Below are 22,100 nucleotides of genomic sequence, written 5' to 3'. Positions count from 1 at the left end.
GTTGCGGTTAACATTTGGGCTGATGCCCTCCGGGGCAAAAAGTTAATAATAAATAGTGATAACCAAGCAGTAGTGTCCATACTGAACAAGCAGTCAACTAAATGTAAGAATACTATGCAGTTTGTGCGGCAGTTTGTACTTCATTGTCTCACCATAAATTTATTAGTCAAAGGTCAGTATATTCCTGGTTTTAAAAACAGCATTGCAGATTCCTTATCTCGTTTTGATCTTCAGAAGTTTCGTCAGCTGAAACCAGAAGCCAGAACCAAACCGACACCAGTACCCAAGAATCTGTGGCTTATCTAAAATCCAAAGCTTTTGCCTTAATTAAAGCATCAGTGTCGAGCAATACTCAACACACCTATGCAGCTGCATTAAGGTCATTTGACAAATTTCGTCACAATCATAAAATACCTATGATTTGGCCTGTGCCGGTACATGATATTTTATGTTACATAGCCAGTATGTCTAGGAAGGCCTTTGCAAGCTCAACTATAGCTCAACATCTCTCAGCTCTTGGCAGACATCACAAAATTAATAGCTGGTCTGACCCTACTGAAAACTTTTTCGTTCGCAAATGCATGCAGGGATACAGAAATACAGCAGCTCTGATGTCGACGCCTGATGCAAGACACCCAATCACAATTGATATGTTGAAGAGGCTACCTAGTGCCCTCCAGGCTATTTGTACGTCAGGTTATGAAGCTTGTTTATTTGCTGCCATGTTTAACTTGGCATTTTTTGCATTCCTACGGATTGGTGAGATAGCATTTGTGACCAAGATGAATCAGGACAGAACACTTAAATTGGCAGATGTCGGTATCATTGCACAGGCAGTGCACGTTAAGATTTGCTTTTCGAAGAATGATCAACAGGGCAAAGGCACAACTCTGATAATCCCAGCTAAGTCTGAACCTACAATTTGCCCAGTCAGGTCATTAAGTGCATATCTGTCTTTACGCTCAGCCCAACCAGGCCAGTTCTTCATCCATTTGAATGGTAAAGCTGTCACCAGATATCAGTTCTCTGCAGTACTCCGGAAAGCCTTACAGTTCCTCAACTTTCACACACAAAACTACAACACACACTCATTCAGGATTGGAGCTGCTACATATGCAGCAACACAGGGAATACCACATGAGCTACTTTGCACATGGGGCAGGTGGAAATCTGCTGCATACGCTAAGTACATTCGCATCAATATGTTGTAACAACTCATTTTTGACAGAAATATGGCTTGTCGGCTCCAGCCTTATCTACTGGGCTCACCGGAGAGCAGTTGCAAGGCCAGTGGGATTGGACCTGGGTCTGCAGAAGTATGGACTCAGCTTAACATGGTACGGGAGTAGGGGAATGAAGTGGAAATCATTGTTGCCATTTCTTCAGCAAAAACTAAGGCGCAGTCCTCCACCAGCATGGCTTCTCCTTCATTTTGGAGGTAACGACCTTGGGGACGTGCCAACAACAGTACTGTTACAAACGGTGAGTCGGGATCTTACTAAAATTCATCACATGATGCCCTTCACACAAGTCATATGGTCAGATGTTCTGCAGAGGGTCACATGGCGGGGTATACCAGACGGCAGAGTTATGGAGCGCAAGAGGAAGAGATTTAATAGATTTGGTAGGAAAGGTGTACTAGACCTTGGAGGTCGTGTTCTCGGGCACAACGAAATTAACATAGCAGACAGGGGTTTGTTCAGACAGGATGGTGTCCACCTGTCGGACATTGGCAATGACATTTTCGTGAACTCATTGCAGGGGGGTCTTGAGTTATTTGCTGGTTTGTCCTCGTCCAGGCGTTCATTTCAAAACTAGTGTCGCTCGTATTCAGTTCTTTTGCTTAATCCTCAGGGGAATGAGCTTGCTATAAACCAAGCTCAGTGGCGGAGGTCGTGGCAGGCAACTCAATTTTCTCATTAACTGTAAGTAAGTTCAGCCTCAACATGCTAACTGCACCTCATGTAGTGTACCCAAACCACAGAGGATGACAGTGTATGTACTGACACAGGATGGACTGCAGCTCATGCCTCACGTTGTGTTTAGCCTCGGAGGATGAACTGAACTGTAATCTCTATTCCGGCCCATTTGGTCATGTGTATATTCCGGCCCATTTGGTCATGATGTGTATATTCCGGCCCATTTGGTCATGATGTGTATATTCCGGCCCATTTGGTCATGATGTGTATGTTCCGGCCCATTTGGTCATGATGTGTATGTTCCGGCCCATTTGGTCATGATGTGTATGTTCCGGCCCATTTGGTCATGATGTGTATGTTCCGGCCCATTTGGTCATGATGTGTATGTTCCGGCCCATTTGGTCATGATGTGTATGTTCCGGCCCATTTGGTCATGATGTGTATGTTCCGGCCCATTTGGTCATGATGTGTATGTTCCGGCCCATTTGGTCATGTGTATGTTCCAGCCCATTTGGTCATGATGTGTATGTTCCGGCACATTTGGTCATGATGTGTATGTTCCGGCCCATTTGGTCATGATGTGTATGTTCCGGCCCATTTGGTCATGATGTGTATGTTCCGGCCCATTTGGTCATGATGTGTATGTTCCGGCCCATTTGGTCATGATGTGTATATTCCGGCCCATTTGGTCATGATGTGTATATTCCGGCCCATTTGGTCATGATGTGTATGTTCCGGCCCATTTGGTCATGATGTGTATGTTCCGGCCCATTTGGTCATGATGTGTATGTTCCGGCCCATTTGGTCATGATGTGTATATTCCGGCCCATTTGGTCATGATGTGTATATTCCGGCCCATTTGGTCATGATGTGTATGTTCCGGCCCATTTGGTCATGATTTGGTAGTTACTCCATTGCGTCACGATGTGTACCCATCTAAACCTCGGACGCAAGCAATGTAACTGCATTGCTGTGTACTGTGTAACACTGCTTGTCGCGACTTCCGCCTGTATTGTTATGTAATAAAGCTGCGCCCGCTTTTTGCCACTGAAGAAGCATCATGTTATCTTTTGTATTCTTTCATTCACACTTAAGCATGGTGTTAGCAATTTGTATTTTTGAAAAAAATATAAGCAGGAACGTATAAATCATCAAGGAATTTTAACAAATGTCACGTGGAAGTGTACATCACAGTTGGCTTCGTTAAACTCATAAAACTTTGTTTTGATGTAACCATATCATTGCCAATAAGATTGCTAAGTCGTCCTACAGACATTGTGATTTATGTTGAGAAAAATCAGTTGAGCCGTATATTTTGAAGCAGAATGTAGTCAAGTTATCTGAGAAAGTGTGTCGTGATACAATAGAGACACGTGAATATGATATCAGATAATCTCGAAACAGTCAAATATTACCGCTAACAAACTGCACAGGAGGTCAAATTAACTGCCCCAAGAAGAGTCAGGAACTGAACGTGAGTGAGTGAGTGAGTGAGGTGGGTTTAACGCCGCTTTCAACACTATTCCACGGCGTGGCAGCTTAATGTTGGGGGAAAGACCGAAGTGATGCAGGTCTTAGACGTTTACCACTTCGGTGAAACCCACGAGCACGGGTATGTTGCTGACAAACATAGAAACATAATCGGGACGAACCGTGATTCGAACCCATAATCATAGGTTTCTGGCGTGCCCAAGGGACGCAACTCTGCACAGCGAATCGCGGTGCCTTAGACGGCTGGGCCACCCGTGATCCCTGAATGTCAAGGATTTTAGATAGAAGTGCAAGAGGAGAGCCCCATATGGGTACTGAACTTTCAGCCCCTGAAGCCGAAATACTGGCAATTGACAACACAGAGCATGAGATACCGAACATAAAATCCAAACCCATGAACTCAATGTCAAAGATTTTAAAGCCCACACAAAGAGTGAATGACCTTGACAAGAGGCTCAATTCAAATGCAGTTTGGCACAAGTCACAGTCAGTGTAATATTGTTCAAACACCACAGCCCAACAATCTGCAATATGCATTTGCTGCAGCTGTCAGAAGTTGAAATCATGACAATTGTCGGACATCCTCTGAAATAGTGGGCATTTATCAAGTCCGTTGACATTAGTTTTGGGCAAATATCAAGCAGCAACAGTGCTAAGTAGACGTTTGCAACACTACACTAGCCATTGACAAGAATGGTGTTATCAAAGTGCTGTGCCAGATGGACCCAGATGTTTGCTACTTTCAAGCCAGCCAGTTGATGCTGGAGACATTCGGTTATCAATATGTCATGCTAAAGCATTGGTGGATAAAGTTCACAACCTTAGGTGCAACACAGAGAAGATACTCCGATTCAGTAAGAAGTTGTGAAGTTGGACTGGCTTAGCGAAATCAACAGTTGAGAATGGGAAAGATTGTTGAGAAACTTCTGCTGTATATTCAAGGCTGATTGGAAAAAGAAATTGTGGGTGTCTTGAAGAACATACAAGGAACACTGTACAGGAATTAAACATATTGCTGAATTTGTAGAAATTGTTGCTGAAGAACCTTACGTCCCGGTATTTACAATCAGTGCGAAGAATTATACAAAGAAACTGCCCCCACAAAGGAAGGTTATAAGCTTCAGTCAGCTTCCAATTGTATTGCCCAATGGGACAATAACCATAACAGAATTGACATAACAAAATTGTGATAAACATAAGCAGTTTCGAACAGTCACAGAGAGCTCGCAGCAGTCATACTCTATATCAGTGTCCAGCTTTACAGCAATATGAGCTTACAGAAGAGGCTGTAGATCACAATATAACATATATAACATATCCATTCCTCTTTTAAATTGGATTCCAAAGCTTATGGTAGATATGTGGATGATTTCATTCATTATTACATAATTAACTGTGGATGTCTGAGCTTTCTGAAGCTAGGAATAGTGACATTTATATTGCAGTGTATAACACTTGATATTTCACTGCAGTGAACGTAACACTTTGACGGAACTATTGTCTTACAAGAGTTACCTCCCTTTGTCGTAAGTGTCCAGCCCTCACACAAGCTGTCGACTTCCCTTTCATGTCAGTTCCACATTGACATTGCAAAATAATGACACATGGACATTTATGGGGTTGATATCGCTTTTTTATGTTGGCCGAGAGGGGACATCGCTTTCTCGCTTTCTCGCGTTATAGCAATATTTCCTCTTGGCCCTTATATGGGTTTCTTTACGATAGAAACAACATTAGTGAATTGTTAAACCTGACTTCAGTGAGGGGAGAGCTTTTAATCATAAAAGAGTGCTGAGATTTTTCCAGTCACATTACAAATTATACATATGGACAGAATGTTGAAATTTTCTCACTGTCTACTTAGACATAATTTAACAGTACAGATATGGGTGCTTTATAACACATATTTCTGCGTAAAAAAGAATTTGATTGATTTATGGTCCTATTTAGGAGTTATATTGGATCCCCCGCCCCCAGGCCAAGTTATCAAAACAAATAGCAAATAACACTGCTCATTAGCGCTGAATAGTACGTACTTCCTAAATAAAAATATCTTTTTCTTAAAAAACACGCTTATATCAATGTTTAGTCTGTTTGCGGAGTAGATGTCATCAAAGTGGAAGTCCTCACCCAAGCATTGGTTATACCACCGGATGTCCATATGTAATTTCTAGTTTTTTGATGACATATTGTTCTCAGTAACCCAAATGTGGAAACAGATAGTTGATTGGTTTTATATTCAAGTTGGGATTTCTGCTATTGAAAGTGTGCAGTGAGGCTGTCTTATCAACAGTCATTTCTCAGACATAAATGCAAAGTATAATTAATTAAGTCTACTCTCATTTTTTGCAGTTATACTTAACTCAAACGTTAATATTCAAGATTTACAGTACATACTATTCAAAAGAAGTTAAAGAACACCTGATTCTTCATATGACTATGGTTAATCATTAGAGAAATGCGATAGAGCGAGAAAGCAATAAAGCGAGAAAAGCGATAGAGCGAGATAGCGATATTTCCCATAATGCCGTACATTAAAACGTTTTTTGCTGATTTTTAGTGATCCATCCTGTAATTCTCAGCACTAATTTGCTTGCCTGTTATGATTAGATTTTTTAAACATCTTGCAGTAGATAAATATGTTACAAATGCACACATAATTTTTTCTCGTTTAGCTTGAATATTTTCTTGTATTGTAGTAGATACGCAAGATTCACAGAATAAAGATAGTCACTGTTCACTGATTTTCATTTTGTTCATAATACCCCCAATCCCCCTCTTCCCCCCTCTTCTTCTTTCTTCTCCCGATGGGGGCAGTGGGGCAGTCTTGTAGTTAAAGCGTTTGCTCGTCAAGCCCAAGACCCATTTAGATTCCAAAATGGGTACAATGTGTGAAGTCCATTTCTGGTGTTCCCCGTGATATTACTGGATTATTGTTAAAAGCGACGTGAAACCATTCTCACTCACTCACTCACAGCGGTGTTTATCAAATTACTATATGCAAGTTCATATATTTGTAGATTTGCACAAGACAAGAAACACAATTCAAGTTAAACATACATCAAATGTCAAAAAGAATATTTGCGGACAACAGTATGATACACTGTAACATCATATACTACCGAAAACAAGTTATAGAACACCCAAAATTATAAGATTGTATTTTTGCAAAACAATCATCCATGACTAATGAACCATAGTCTTCTCAACTTCTTTTGAAAAGCATATATTTAGATTTTAACCGGATTTATTTGGAGCGTATTGCCATGATCTGCCACTTTCATTCAACTGAATTGGGCCATAAATCAATCAAGTACATTTTACGCAAAAACCTGTGCATTGTTTTAAAATGAACTACGTCTGTACAGTTAAATTATGTTTTAAGTAAATATTGAGAAAAATTCAACATTCCCTCCCAATTGCAGCAGATATCATATGCGGCCCCTATAGAGGTCAAGAGCGGATATTGCTTAACTGCGAGAAAGCGATAGAGCGAGAAAGCGATAGCGCGAGAAAGTGAGAAAGCGATGTCCCCTCTCGGCCACCATACTTTTGGTCGTTTTGTTATAAAATATCAATTAGGAGATAAACATTCTGTGTTTTGAATGTAGACCGAGCTTACCTGTAGATTTAACTGAATTTGAACCGAAAGCGCTGTGTGAGGTTTCAAGTGTTTTGAAATACAATTGTTAATTGTATACAACTGGTAAACTTTCCTGGTTGTTTATTGGTTTCACACTAAGTTCTTTTACGTACCGATTTATTGGTTAACATATTGTTTCAATTTGCGAATCGACACTTAACACTATTTCATTTTGATTCACAAACCCATGCTTATGCTATAGAGGGTGAACTGCCAGATTCTCAAACCCCCATGCCCGACGGTCGGGTTATATTTCATATTCATAATATTTCCCGATGATAAGCATTAATTCACATGTAAAGATGAATGATAAAATGTAACCAAAAAGAAACCCCGTTAGCCTGAGAAACATATGATTATAGTGGGCAGGCAGGTTTTGGTCAGGGCTGGTAGTAGTCCTGTGGTCTGGCTGAAATTTTTGGGAGTTTCATACCATGCATTAACGGAACATAATAGCAACAACAAGTACCAAGTCTTAATGTCTTTTGGGATGACGCGACCGGGGGTTGAACTTTCGACCGTCAGCCTCAGGGCAGACACCCTATCCACGAGGTCATCTCCAGGATGGAAGGTGTTTCTGTTACAGTGAGTGAGTGAGTGAGTGAGTTTTGCTTAACGCCGCATCAGCAATCTTGCAGCTATTCGCGGCGAGAAAATGTCTAATCGGACCATAGGGAATCAAATATAATAAAAGTGATGCTGAAAATCACTAAAACTTCAGTCAAGATCACAGTCAAGAGTAAAAACTGATTGTTCAGATAAGAGGCTATAATTTATCATACAGTTTGATTTCTTTTAAATATGCTTAAATCAAGTGATTAGAAACTGAGTTAAAAAGTTCAGATAGGGTATGAACATTATCATAAAAGTGTTGTCTGATGAGTGCAAAATCTACACAATCAAGCAAAATGTGCTTGATAGTATTTGGACTATTGCAGGGGATACAAAAAGGTGGGTCCTCACCCTTCAATAAAAACGAATGTGTATAATAACTATGGCCAATGCGGCACCGCTGTAAAAAAACTTCATCATAACGATGTAAACCAGAACATGCGTGACCTCCAATCTGTGGTTTGATAGCATGAAGTTTGTTCAGAGTCTTGGTATTCCAAATTTTTGCCATTGATCATTCACATAGTGTTTGAAGGTTTCAGATCAGAATATGGGAGTTTTGTGTTTGAGGTTGGTTTATTAAGAGTGTTTTTTGCCAAAGAATCTGCCTTACAGTTGCCAACATGACTGGGCAGCCAACAAAAAATTATATCTTTTCCAGCGACTGATAAATTGAGATGACACCTTAAAATTTCAGCTAAAAATGGATGATCCACTTTTCGGTTTTTGATTGCCTGTAAACAGGACAGACTATCAGAAAATATGAGAAAACTGGTTTCAGGAGACTTTCCAATATGACGCAAAGCTAATAGTATAGCCTGTGCTTCTGCGGTAAAAATGGAGCTTCCATCAGTAAATCGTATTGACATAGTACAGCTGTTTGTAACCACTGCAGCTGATACCTTCTCATCATCTTTTGACCCATCTGTGTAAATACTGGAATGAGATTGGTAGTTGCTTTTCAATTCATGAAATGCTTGTTGATAAGATAATTGATGGGTTTCAGATTTCTTTAGTTTTGTCAGTTCTAAATTAACGACAGGTTGTATAGATTGCCACTGAGGCATTGCTGGTACTCTATATTCAGCAATAGCAGAAAGATTTAAATGAGCATTATTGACATGTGATTCCATGCGAATGCCAAGTGGTGGAATTATGTTTGGTTTTCTGTCATACAAATGCTTCTACGGAGGAGAGAATACACGGTTAAAGGTAGGAATAGATGGATTGGAGCGAAGTTTAGTGACATATTGTAATGCCAGTTTTATGCGTCTCAAATTAAGACAGGGTTCATTTGCCTCCACATACAAACTGTCAATGGGCGATGTCCTAAATGCTCCAAGGCACAATCGAAGTCCTTGACGGTGAATTGTGTCAAGCTCTCGGATATATGATTTACGGGCTGAACCGTAAATGAAACAACCATAGTCAAGTTTGGATCTTATCAAGGTTCTATAGATGTGCAAAAGTGTGTCTCTATCTCCACCCCATTTAGCGTTTGATACCACTTTAAGAATATCAAGAGCTTTCAAACATCTAGCCTTCAGATATTTAATGTGAGGTATAAAAGATAATTTATGATCAAAGACAATACCCAAAAACTTTGTTTCCGTGACCACTTTGATAGGAATATCATTTAAAGTCAATTCTGGGTCTTTATGTACCTTCCGTTTGTTGCAAAAATGGACACAACAGGTTTTAGTTTTCGAAAACTTAAAACCGTTTTCTTGAGACCATTTATGGATTTTATTTAGACAGAGTTGTAACTGTCTTTCAATGGTATTCATATTGGCACCACGACATGATATATTAAAATCATCAACAAATAACAAACCATCAATATTGTCATTCAAGACTTTAGCAAGACTGTTGATTTTTATGCTAAAAAGTGTCACTGATAAAATACTGCCCTGAGGGACCCCCATTTCCTGATCATACATCTCAGATAATGTGGAGCCCACTCGAACTTTGAATTTTCTATGCTCTAAGAAACGTGTAATAAAATCAGGCATACGGCCACGAAGAACCATATCATGGAGATCTTTTAAGATGCCATATTTCCATGTTGTATCGTATGCCTTCTCTAAATCAAAAAAGATTGATACTACATGTTGTTTATTAATGAAACCATTGCGTACAAAAGATTCTAAACCAACGAGATGATCAATGGTGCTCCTCTGATGCCTGAAACCTGACTGAATATCAGTTTTCAGGTGATTAGATTCCGAATACCAGACAAGACGCCTGTTGATCATTCGTTCCATTGTTTTACAGATGCAACTTGTTAAAGCTATAGGACGGTAATTAGAAGGATTCGTGTGATCTTTCCCTGGTTTGGGCACAGGGATGATGGTAGCCTCATGCCAAGAAGAAGGAAAATGCCCAGATTCCCAAATATTATTGAAAATGAACAAGAGGGTTAAAAGAGATGATTCCGGTAGATGTTTCAATAATTGATAATGGATATCATCTGGCCCAGATGCTGTATCATGAGCTTTGTTTAGAGCCTCGTGTAGTTCACTTAAGGAAAAAGATTCAGTGTAATCTTCAGAATTATCGGATTTGAAAGTAAGAATCTTCTTTTCCTGCTGACTCTGATACCTTTGAAATTTAGGATCATAGTTGGCAGACGATGAATTATTACTGATTGTCTCGGCCAGTTTATTAGCAATGTCTTTTTTAGAAGTTAATGTCTCAGTTTCATCTTTTAAGTGTTGAACACTACTTGTGGAACCTATACCTTTTATCCTGCAAACCATATTCCATACTTTATTGAGTGGAGTACGGGTAGTCAATTTTGACACAAAATGTCTCCAGCTGCTACGTTTATGTTGCTTGATGGTTCTACGAGCTTTTGCTCTTGATATCCTTAAGTGTTTTAAATTGTCTTGAGTTGGGTGTTTATTGAAAACTCTTTCAGCCTTTTTTCTGGTTTTTCTAGCTTTTCTGCAATCTTCATTGTACCAAGGTGTACTAACACGTGGAGTTGTCGAGGTTTTAGAGATGGTTTCGGTGGCAATGTTTAGTAACGTATCAGATAACAATTGAAGTTGGTCATGAACATTTATGAAATAATCAGCTTTCAATTTAGTACTGCACAAAGAACTTAAAGGCAGCCAATCAGCCTTGGAAAATTGCCATTTGGAAATATAACATATAACATATATTATTTATTATACATGTATACTGTAAAACAGGAAATTAATGCGAGTAGTTGTATTCATAGTGTAACATGCTGGGACAATTTATCCTAAACTCTATCCCCGATAATGGCCATGCAAGGTAAGAATGAGTGTCGAACTAGTAACAAAGTCATCGGCACAATCTACTGAGTGCATTAATGTAATGATCTAAACTCCTATATGAATCATAAACTCTGTCATCCGCATATAAATACTTGCCACGTGATGTCAGTACATAATAAAGGATGCTGTAATGTAGAGTAGTCTGTAGGTGTAGATAAATGAGTGTTTATGAATGATTTCAGAATTCACATTGTCGCACAAAGCCGAGTTGAAAGACCGAAGTGGACACAGTTTTCTTGTCAACTGTGTAGATGGATTTTACTTTCACCGTGGTACGACATCCATACCGTTTCATCAACATTTGGAGAACATCAGAGACATGCCGCTGCGCCCTGATGACGTCTTTGTTTGTGCATACCCTAAGTCAGGTAGGATTAATCAACATCTACCAAACAATAACAGGAAAAGAATGACCATACAAAGATGATAATACCTGAGAAACCGTTAATCCAAAGTATGTTTCTAGGTTTGTCGGTACCATACCGTGCTCGTGGGTTTCACCGAAGTGGTAAACGTCTGAGACCTGCATCACTTCGGGCTTTCCTCCCACATTAAGCTGACACGCCGCAATATAACTGGAATACTGTTAAAAGCGGCGTTAAACCCAACTCACTCACTCACTCACTCACTCACATGCATTACTTAGGTCAGCAAGCCTCACAACCCGATCCGACCAGTCGCCTTGTACGACAAGCATGTGACGCTCGAGACAAACCTGGATCTTAAATGGTGAGACAATCTGTAATACATAAGCAGAACTAGATGAATATTGCTAATTAAGTTCAGTCTGGGATCTTATCGGGGAAATTGCCTGCCACAAAAAACATATTCAGGCTCACATTTTTAAAATAAAAAATATCTGGTTTTCTAACTGTAGCTGAAACAAATCTAATCTCGATACAATATCCCAGTCCCTCTCCGACCCTGAATATCAAATGGTCGGGGCCAGAGATCAAATGACACAAATTTAAGTTACTGTACATACAAACACGACATAATACAGTTCACATTAGTATAATACAGTTCACATTAGTATTATACTCTCAACAATTGGGATCGATGACATGCTTCAGCCAAGTCAGCGAGCCTGACCACCCGATCCCGTTAGTCGCCTCTTACGGCAAGCATGGGTTTGCCTAAGACCTACTCTACCCCGGATCTTCACGGGTCCACATCTTCATAATCACCTTTCAATGATCTGGCAATAGATCAATGGTGAGTAACAATGAAGTTACTGAAGTTCCAACGTTCGTACTGTTTGGCCCTCAGTCTATGACGGTTCGTATTTTCGTTCACCAATGACCTCTCACAAAGTAAAGTCATTTCCTAATTATAGGGGAAATCGCACGACTCCAAACTGTATTAGATGTTTTCTTTGTATGTTTGAAAAATGACAAAAGATCGTCGAAATTTTGAAATGAAATGTCACAGTTTGATGGGTTCTGTAAAAATATAAACTGCAGTAGCTCGACACTGAATGATACATCTGCAGGTACACACTGGCTTTGGGAGATTGTCAGCATGGTGGCCCATGAAGATTTGGTTTACCGGAACCACGTGGAAAGACTGAACCAACCAGACTTCAGAAGCACCCATTACCTTGACAGCCTGACGTCTCCAAGGGTGATGAGCTCCCACCTGCCACTCCGATACCTTCCACGCCAAGTATTCACACAGAGAACCAAAATAATTCTGTTTGAAAGAAACCCCAAGTCAGTGGCCGTGTCCCTCTACAATATGACGAAAGGCATGAGGTCCATTGAAGGATGTGAAGCAGGATTAGTGACGGTCAAGGAATATGATGGGAAATGGGAAGACTTTCTTGAAATGTTTCTGGAAGGGGAAGGTAGGATGCACTAATTATGTATCACAAATATATCACATGTTCTGAAACAAGCAGGGATACATCATTCTGATGTTCTGGGTACGTCCCGTCGTCTTAATGGCACTGCAATCCAAGATTTGCCATGATTAAGATTCTTGGTTTGACCATCACAAAACTCATAAACGCCCAAGACCTGAATAATCTTAGGCGTTCCTTTCACACAATGTAAAACCGTCATCATATAACTAAATAAGTCACTCATGATACCATATGGAAGGGGAAGGTATGGTGCAGGAATCATGTTACACAAAGATATTTAATCCACGTTCTGAAACAAGCAGGGGTTCGTTATTCTGGTGTTTCCTCATTCAGAGCTACACGTGCCATCATTGATGATGATAATTAGTATGATAACAATAAAACCGTCTCCTTCACTGGAGTGAAACAATGCCGACGCAATGTTATATGCTCTCTTTACGAGGCACGAGTGGCACAGTCGTCTTAAGGCGCTGCAATTCAAAATTTAACGTTTGTGATTGTGATTCTTGGTTTGTCAGCACCATATTGGTACTGGTTGGTTTCAAGACCTGCATTACTTTGGGCGCCCCCCTTCACATGATGTAATGGTATCATTGGTAACACAATGGCTGCTGCTGCTGCAAAAGCAGCAATCAACAAATCTGTGACACGTCTCGTTTAATAATAGTTTTTTTTTAAAGAAATCGAACTTGTTCATAAATTTTGATGTGTTTAATGTATTATTTTATAAATTGGTAGTGCAAATTCATAACATAGATGGTTAGTGGCTGTACCCTGCAGAGGGGTGGAAGTAGGGTAAAATTATTGTCCCCCTAAGAGGGTATGTAATTCCCACATCATTCAAAGTATTTTTATAATTTTAAAATGTAGTTTTTTTGTCATTTTAATACAAGGCTTAACTGGTAAACTATCGCCAGTGACTGAAGGGTTGATATAAATCCTGCCAGGGTCCATGCAGGAAGCAAAGGTACTGTATGTCCCCATGGTCCTTGGTATGGTGATCTCCCTTTAGTAACTGACGATCTCTAGCCCATTTTTATATTGTGTTGTTCATTAATACTTAATGCTTTTAAATGTTCCGCAACCAGTTTTAAATCTTATCTGTGATTTTCTAGTTATCATACTGTCCTTCGATGACAGGTTTTGATAAAGTCTAAATATATGTATATTTAATGTATAACTTCTCGTCACGATATGGCTGAAATATTGCCGATGTGACGTTAAATATTAACTCACTCACTCACATAATGTAAATCGTCATGATATGGCGCTCAAGATAACATATGGATTACATTTACAGTCCCTAACGGTTCCTTATTTGACTACCTGCTGGATTGGGAGATGGAGAGAAAACATCACCCTGAGTTACAAGTCTTAGACCTGACCTTTGAAGAGATGAAACAGGTTGGTTTCAAACTATAAAATGTAATTAATAACAAAATTTTAAATACACAACATACCACATCCAAATGGAAAACAATAAAATAAACAAAGTTTGAAATTTTTTTACTGCACAGAATTATAGCTAAGTATTTATCCTATTTGGTATTTCAGAACACAGTCTCCTCTGTATTCAAAGTTGCAAAGTTTCTTGGCAAAGACATGACCCGACAGCGGGCCATGTCGATTTCAGAGGCCTGTAACTTTCAAAGTCTGAAGACCCGTGACGCTGAAGAACAAACTAAATCTGTAGACATGACATGGAAGGAAGGATTTGGGGGAATGTACAGAAAAGGTATTTATGAAAATTTGTCCGGTGTAGGAGGGGTTCACTCCCCATAGTCAGACACCCCAATTGTCAGACAAGTCAATGAAGTGTGACCAATATCACTGTCTAGACTTAGCCACTTAATGAATGAGCGTCTCCTAACTGTGAGCAAAGAAAGACACTTCAACTCGTTAGGTGATACAGATAAACAAAGGTAAACAGGTAACACTTACTAGTGCACTCAGCCTAACTTAATCCCGGTAGAAGCTGTCTGACAATCGGGTTGGTTTGTTGTTTAACGCCGCACTCAGCAATATTCCAGATATATGACGGCGGTCTGTAAATAAACGAGTCTGGACCAGACAATCCAGTGATTAATATCATGAGCATCGACCCACGCAATTGGGATCGATGACATGCATCAACCAAGTCAGCGAGCCTGACCACCCGATCCCGTTAGTCGCCTTTTACGACAAGCTTAGTCGCCTTGTACGGCAAGTATGGGTTGCTGAAGACCTATTCTACCCCGGACCTGACAATCGGGACGTCTGACAATTGGGTGGCTTCCCTACACGTTATGCATTCGGTATTTGCGATACGCTGCGGCCTCCCAAATTATTTTTTTTACCTCAAGTGGCTAAACAGTTTAAAGAATTCATTTATACGTCAAGATTTAATACGAAAAGTCCTAACTTGAAAGCTCTAATATTTTTCAACTCGTATCTTGGTGGCTGTTTTCAGTGTTCTTGTTTCGTTTTAGGAGAGACACAAGAATGGAAGAGTTGGTTTACCATAGCCCAAAATGAACACTTTGACAAGGTTTATGCGGAGAAAATGTCCAGCTCTGCACTTTTGAGGGAATGGAATTAAACACGCTATAGTCAGTAAATGCGTTATCGTGTCACTGGATTGTCGACGTCTGTTCTGGACTCCATCTGTTGTTCTTTTATAGGCGGCCGTCGAATGGCGTTAAACAGACACATGCTTTTATGTAAATTGTGAGTGGCGGGTGCTACCGGTAGAACTGGACATACACCTGGTGTCATCACTGAGTTTAAGTGATCAATTCAAATACTTTTCAACACTTTTGCCTTATACGCCGATTGGAATCTGGTTTGACAGACATTGATTATTCTCTGGCGTTGACGTTTTTTTGACTTGGTATGTCACCTTAATATGGGATGCAGAGGTACTAGAAATTATCAATCAAAACAAAAACTTTATTGTTATACCATTGGGAAACTAGTGGTTACAAAGATATTAATGGACCATTATGAATGAGTGAGTGCTCAAGTCAGTGTTTTCCAGTTTTCTACAACATGATGCGGGAAATACCATGACACTGGGCATGGAGTAGGGGAATCATCGTAATCAGTTTTCTTTTTCATGGAACCTTAAGTAACCAATCCTTCTATTTTCTGGTGGTGAGTTTTCGGGAAGACACAATAGTACTATTGTTACGTGTCGATTCCCCAATTGAAAGAATATGTTACCCCAGAAATATGTACCTTCAATGATTTAAATAGTGTGAAACCAATAAATAACCAACAAATCGTATTCAATTAACAATTGTATTACAAAATTAACTATGTTTACAAATAAACACCAATTATCGCACAACAATAACAAGGGCAGTACACAATACAGTGGTCGTACAATATTAAATGGCAATATATAATATTATGGCAGTTTTCAATGTGAAAAATAAAAATACAGTGGTCCCAGCAAAAGTCAGTGATGATGGTATATTCACCCAGCGGCGACAAGGGTCAAGCTTCCGAGAAAGGCCATGGCAGGGAATCCAGGGTGATGAGTGATCGTCACACGAAAGCTGGTCTTGGTGTAATGAAATATGTGAGATACTACATGTGTGAGAGATACGAGAGGCACTCTCTCGACCTCTTATATGCAGTCTAACTAGCTGCTGGAAATTTCCACTCAGTGCCATCACAACACAGAATATTCTGAATTCTCAGTCCACGGTATACTGGGAGTTTACACACAACACTGGCATTCAAATATAGTAACTGCCTCACAAAAGCTTGCATTTAAAGGTACTACATTCCTGACAACTAATCACTGTCCAAATACAATGATATGAGATTCTACTGAATTCTACTGAATCTCAACAGAAACAATGTAATACAGTTACAATAATTGGTTAACAATAAAATACACTACCATAAAACCCCATAAACGTTTGGCTTTACTCTAAAGCCTGAAGACATATCCATTCCTGTTTTGTTATGGATTCCAAACATCTATAAAAATACGTTGGTTGGTTTGTTTGTTGTTTAACGCCGCACTGAGCAATATTCCAGCTATATCACGGCGGTCTGTAAATAAACGAGTCCGGACCAGACAATCCAGTGATTAATATCATGAGCATCGACCCATCGACCACCCGATCCCGTTAGTCGCCTTTTTCTACAAGCATAGTCGCCTTTTACGGCAAGTATGGATTGCTGAACACCTATTCTATCCCGGAATCTTCACGGTACAAAGAGATAATTTGCAGGCATAAGCAAACGTAACACCAAATCCCTGTCAAAGATTAAACATAATCCTCAATACAATGAAGGAAGGGCGTTTTTTTATATTCACAGAAAGTACTTTAGATAACAGGCACCGTGTGGATCATGAAAATGTCAAAGGATTAGCTATAATATTTGAAATCTCAGAAAATAACCAAATTCAACTGTGTCAAAAGATTTAATTTTTCAATTTTGTACACAACTTAATTGTCAGATAGGCATTTCTTAGAAGTTGACGAAAGCAAAGTAAACAAAAAAGTTAATAGAAAACAACTCCTTTATTACACTGTAATAGCGATGATTCGGTTTGGATCTGGCATCACATCCATACTCACCAAACGACTCCGACGGAGCCATCAGACTTTCTTCTGCACATCCCAATCCTAAGACCCAGCATCTCCGTCAAGCCTTCACTCATCTCAGCAATTACCCACCCAAACTCCTCTATACCCTGTCCCAGATCGAGATCTACGACAGCCAAGGACCTTCCAATTGACCCTCCTCTTCATAAGAAATGCTTCCCGCATCACGAGCCTCCTCCTCAGCAAGCAAACATTGACACCTACTGCACCAACACCAACTCCAACAATACCCTATGAAAAGACAACGACAGAAACACCACCAAATCAAAAGAACCTAAAGGAGTAGTCTATAACCTTGACTGCAACTTTAGACAATCCTATGTGGTGAAACATCCTGCCTCATCAACACCAGAATAGAAGAGCACAAACCTCAAAAATCAATCAGACAGTAAATCAGCCATCTCCGATCATGTCAGAAACTGCCCCAATCACAAAATCCATTTGGAAAACATCCACATCTGCTCCAACAACTTCCTTGACTGAAAGAATACAATGGCAGAAGCAGTACAGACTCGCCGCCACAAAGCTTCTATAGACATATAGATTGCTATTTCATCCCATCTGCCTACCATGAACTCACCCAGTGATATTTTTTTCCAATCATTCCACCCAGTAATTTAATCTGTTATAATTGGCTTCCTCGTTGTGTGTTCTCCGTCCATCATGTTGTTATAATAATATCCTGTTGTTAGTATTAGTAACCTACACATGTTAATCCCTCCTGATAATTGCCGTTACTGTTAATCCTTGCCCTACCATATATAATTATGTACTATGTTCATTATTCAGTTTTGCTTGACAATGGCATAAGCATGGATACAAAACGTCCCTATTATAGTATTATGAAGAAGTTATTATCCATAAACATTTTTGTCTAGTTTGTAAAATATTATTCTCTAAACAAACTTAGGAAAAACGGAATTCCTTACTCCATGGAGAAATAAAAGAGCGACAAACCTTCAAAAATCATAGCAGACAGTAAATCAGCCATCTCCGACCATATCAGCAACTGCCCCAATCACAACATCGATTGGGAAAACATAAAAATGCACTCCAACAACTTCCATGACTTCGCTGAAAGAATACTAGCAGAAGCAGTCCAGATTCGCCGCCTAAAGTCGCCTATCAACATAGATCAAGGCTATTTCATCCCATCCGCATACCATGAACTCACCCAGTGATATTTTTTTCCAATCATTCCACCAGGTGGATTTAAACGTAATAGCTTTCAAGACAATGCACTTTATTTGAATCGGCGGGTCCACCATCCACAAGAAGTCTTTGGCTTCTACATTTTCACAATATTTGAGGTACAGCAGGTCATGCTTTGCCTTTTTGTGAACACCTGGTGTACAATGTGTGAAGCCCTTTTATGGAATATTGCTAAAAGCGGCTTAAAACCATACCCACTCACACATGACATCATGACATCGGTCGACGCAATTGGAATACATTGACATATATATAAATGAATATAGCTGTGGCTTATTACGGTCTATTAAATCCAGACTCGGAATAAAAGCTTGATCATAATGAACACCGCATTAATCAAACCTGGATTATAAAACATTCTATCACTATTCACCTGTTGAAAGACTGGATCATATGGTACAAGTCAAAGCAAGGAATTGTGTCGGGCATCATTCTTGTCACCAATTCGTTACATTTGGGAACGTCCTCTACATGTCCATCATAAAACTTCTTAAAAGCTTTACTGGGTCACTGTAACCTTGATCAAACAGCTTCTGAGAAAGTTGGTTGGTTGGTTGGTTGGTTGTTTAACGCCGCACTCAGCAATATTACAGCTATATGACGGCGGTCTGTAAATAATCGAGTCTGGACCTGACAATCCAGTGATTGACACCATGAGCATCGATCCACGCAATTGGAATACAAAGACATGCATCAACCAAGTCAGAGAGTCCTGACCACCCGATACCGTTAGTCGCCCCTTACGACAAGCATAGTCGCCTTTTATAGCAAGCATGGGTTGCTGGAGACCTATTCTACCCCGGACCTTCACGGGTCAACTCTTCACAGTGACGAGCCGACTCCTGAACTAGAATGAAGGAGGGGGCATGGGTTTACGCCGCTTTTAGCAGTATTCCAGCAATATCATGGCAGTGGACACTAGCAATAAGCTCTATTAAAATAGAGTTGAAAAGGCTTCTTGTCATCCGTGGCAACCTCAACGCTGTTGCTTACCGCGACCAGGTACTAACATCAGAACTTCTGCCTTTTATGGCAGCACATGGACCCGGTTTGATCTTCCAACACGACAATGCCAGACACCACACAGCAATTTTGACAAGGATTTTCCTTCAGAATGCGGGAGTCAACGTCATGGACTGGCCGTCATGATCTCCCGACCTCAATCCCATCGATCACGTCTGGGATGCTCTTGGCAGAAGTCTGCGCACTCTCCAGAACCAACCACAGAATTTGCAAGATCTTGGCACCATTTTGCAGAAACAATGGCGTCGTCTTCCCAATCATGTGTTCACAAGCATCACAAGGTCCATTCGGAGGCGTTGTGTGGCAGTTGTCAACGCACATGGTGGCCATACACGCTACTGATTTTGTGTGCCATCAGATTCTCGTGCTTGAGACATATGAGTTAAACTGTTGATGTTATTACCGAATACCGTAGGTGCTTGGAACAAATAATGGTTACCACCGTTAATTGAAATCCTTCTTTGGACATTAATGAATAAGAATTACCTTCTCTGATACATTTGTCCGTTGTAAATCATATATGGGATTACTTTTTAAAATGTGAAGTTTTTAATTTGACTCAGTATATATTCAGATGTTTAACAATAGGCATAAAAACAAGATGTTAACGATCAGTTATAAAATCCAACAACTCTGTTACACGTTCATTAGCCATATTGTTGAAACATAAATTCTCAGTAGTGAGAAAACTATGAGATGGTGACGTAACAATGGTGCGCCCCCAACCTCAAAGAAATCGTGAGCTAAAACAATGCCAAACCACTGGAGGCGCAGACGTCATATTCGCTGAGCAAGTCCCCGGATTCCATTCTGGTGAGGTCGTCAGACATGTTCAACACTGACAGTTTTCCGTTTAGATTAAAATGTTTGATATTAATTCATACACAGCCACTTGCTTCTTAAGTGATGTATTTCTTAAATGTTTTGTTGTTATGAACTTTTGTGTCAACACTGGCTATCATCTATCGGAATTGATTTTTTGCAAATTGATAGGTTCCATGTGTGTGTGCGAATACTGTAAGTTCGTAATTCTGTGTAGTTCGTAATTCACATTGTATTAGGCCATTACGATCCCCGAGTCACGATCTGTGTCTGAATAGAACAAAAATGGCATTTCAACTATTCCTCATTTAAAATTCTTATAGAACAATAGCAAAAAAAATCGTGACAAGTATGGGAAACGTTGATTCCATCTAAATATTTGTGGTCGGAACTATTTTTACATGAATTCCATCACATGGTACAAAAAATGTCACACATTCAAAACTTTCCAATCAGTGATCAGTTATGTCAAACATCAAATACATATGTTCCGAATGAAATGCCATCGTGGTATGTAGAAGACTACATGTAAAAGAGTTGAGATCTCCCATCACTTTTGCTGTTCTCCTGTTCTACATGAAGTCACTCTTCTTTATAGATAAGGTAAGTTTTTTGTTTTTTTAACACCTTAATTGTCAAAATACGACACAACATATACATTTTGAGATTGTAAAAATATACACGTAGTTTTAAGATGATCAATCTAAATTTCGTATTATTTATATTATTGTAATGATTATTATCGATAACTATTTTATCACTTACAGACTGACACATGTAGTTATTATGATTCTCTCAGGTTGAGGTGATGGAGAACACCGAAAGTTTTCAATGAGAAGGCACTGAATGTTCAGAGAAACTGCCATAAATTGTTAAAGTAAACTACGGTTATAACGAACTCAAAGGGACCACTAATTTTAGTTTGTAATAACCGTAGTTCGTTATAAGCATATATGCGGCACATATACAACAAATGGCCGGGACTAAAAATAAGTTTGTTATATCGGTCAGTTCGTAATTGGCGTGTTCGTTATAAACGTAGTTTACTGTATATGAATGCACATACTCACCAGTACCGTCAATGTGAATGAATTCCAATTCCAACAGCTTTGAGCAGGCGATACAATATGTGGTTTGAGCCTTCAGTTGAAAAAAGAAAACCCGTGATCTTCCGTAACCCATGTAATAAAAAAAGAAACTGTCATCTCCCCATGACCTGTAGAACCGAGGAGTTTACACCGAAGACCTTGTTTGGCGATAATGTGTCAGCACGACTCAGTCTTGTGAAAAAAATGTGAACACACATGCGCTTGCATCTGTCGCTAATATTGAAGGAGACGTGTACTGGTGGGACGGCGTGTGGCATGCCTCCATATGTTATGTCAACGCAGACGATGTTGGGAAGGGCCCTGAGCTGATGATGAGCTTAACCAGCCTGACCGTGCCAGGATCACCCAAACCCTTTTTGCTGCATTTTTTATTTAATCTGTAAATAATAATAACATTAAATTGTCACTCTCAATGCAGACTGTTCTTTGCATGACATTAACTGTTGCGTGTATGCTGCTGCTCGAACATTGGAGGAACTCCATACATTTTCCAAAG

General features: G+C 39.7%; 2 protein-coding genes across 2 annotated transcripts; both read left to right on the top strand.

Moving 5' to 3' along the window:
- Nucleotides 1-996: 996 nt before the first annotated feature.
- LOC139472239 (uncharacterized) lies at nucleotides 997-1,818 on the top strand. The gene has a single exon (XM_071254623.1). It carries the CDS (start codon nucleotides 997-999, stop codon nucleotides 1,816-1,818), a length of 822 nt encoding a protein of 273 aa, XP_071110724.1.
- Nucleotides 1,819-10,934: 9,116 nt separating this feature from the next.
- On the top strand, nucleotides 10,935-15,412 carry LOC139472217 (sulfotransferase 1E1-like). The gene is made up of 6 exons (XM_071254592.1): nucleotides 10,935-10,947; nucleotides 11,153-11,338; nucleotides 12,463-12,816; nucleotides 14,135-14,238; nucleotides 14,389-14,569; nucleotides 15,303-15,412. The coding sequence occupies exons 1-6, from the start codon at nucleotides 10,935-10,937 to the stop codon at nucleotides 15,410-15,412; spliced, it is 948 nt and encodes a 315-aa protein (XP_071110693.1).
- Nucleotides 15,413-22,100: the final 6,688 nt, after the last annotated feature.

This window comes from Haliotis cracherodii, unplaced genomic scaffold, assembly GCF_022045235.1.
Source record: "Haliotis cracherodii isolate W230 unplaced genomic scaffold, xgHalCrac1.p SCAF_24, whole genome shotgun sequence".
Classification (NCBI taxonomy): domain Eukaryota; kingdom Metazoa; phylum Mollusca; class Gastropoda; order Lepetellida; family Haliotidae; genus Haliotis; species Haliotis cracherodii.
The sequence above is the reverse complement of the archived record's forward strand: the minus strand, read 5'-3'. Positions and strand labels throughout refer to the sequence as shown.

Bases quoted from the DNA above. Each gene is read 5' to 3' on its own strand.
- LOC139472217 (XM_071254592.1), top strand. The intron at 11,339-12,462 runs GTAGGATTAATC...ATACATCTGCAG, and splicing joins TTGTGCATACCCTAAGTCAG to GTACACACTGGCTTTGGGAG. The intron at 14,239-14,388 runs GTTGGTTTCAAA...TTGGTATTTCAG, and splicing joins CCTTTGAAGAGATGAAACAG to AACACAGTCTCCTCTGTATT.
- LOC139472239 (XM_071254623.1), top strand. From the start codon at position 997: ATGGTAAAGCTGTCACCAGATATCAGTTCTCTGCAGTACTCCGGAAAG.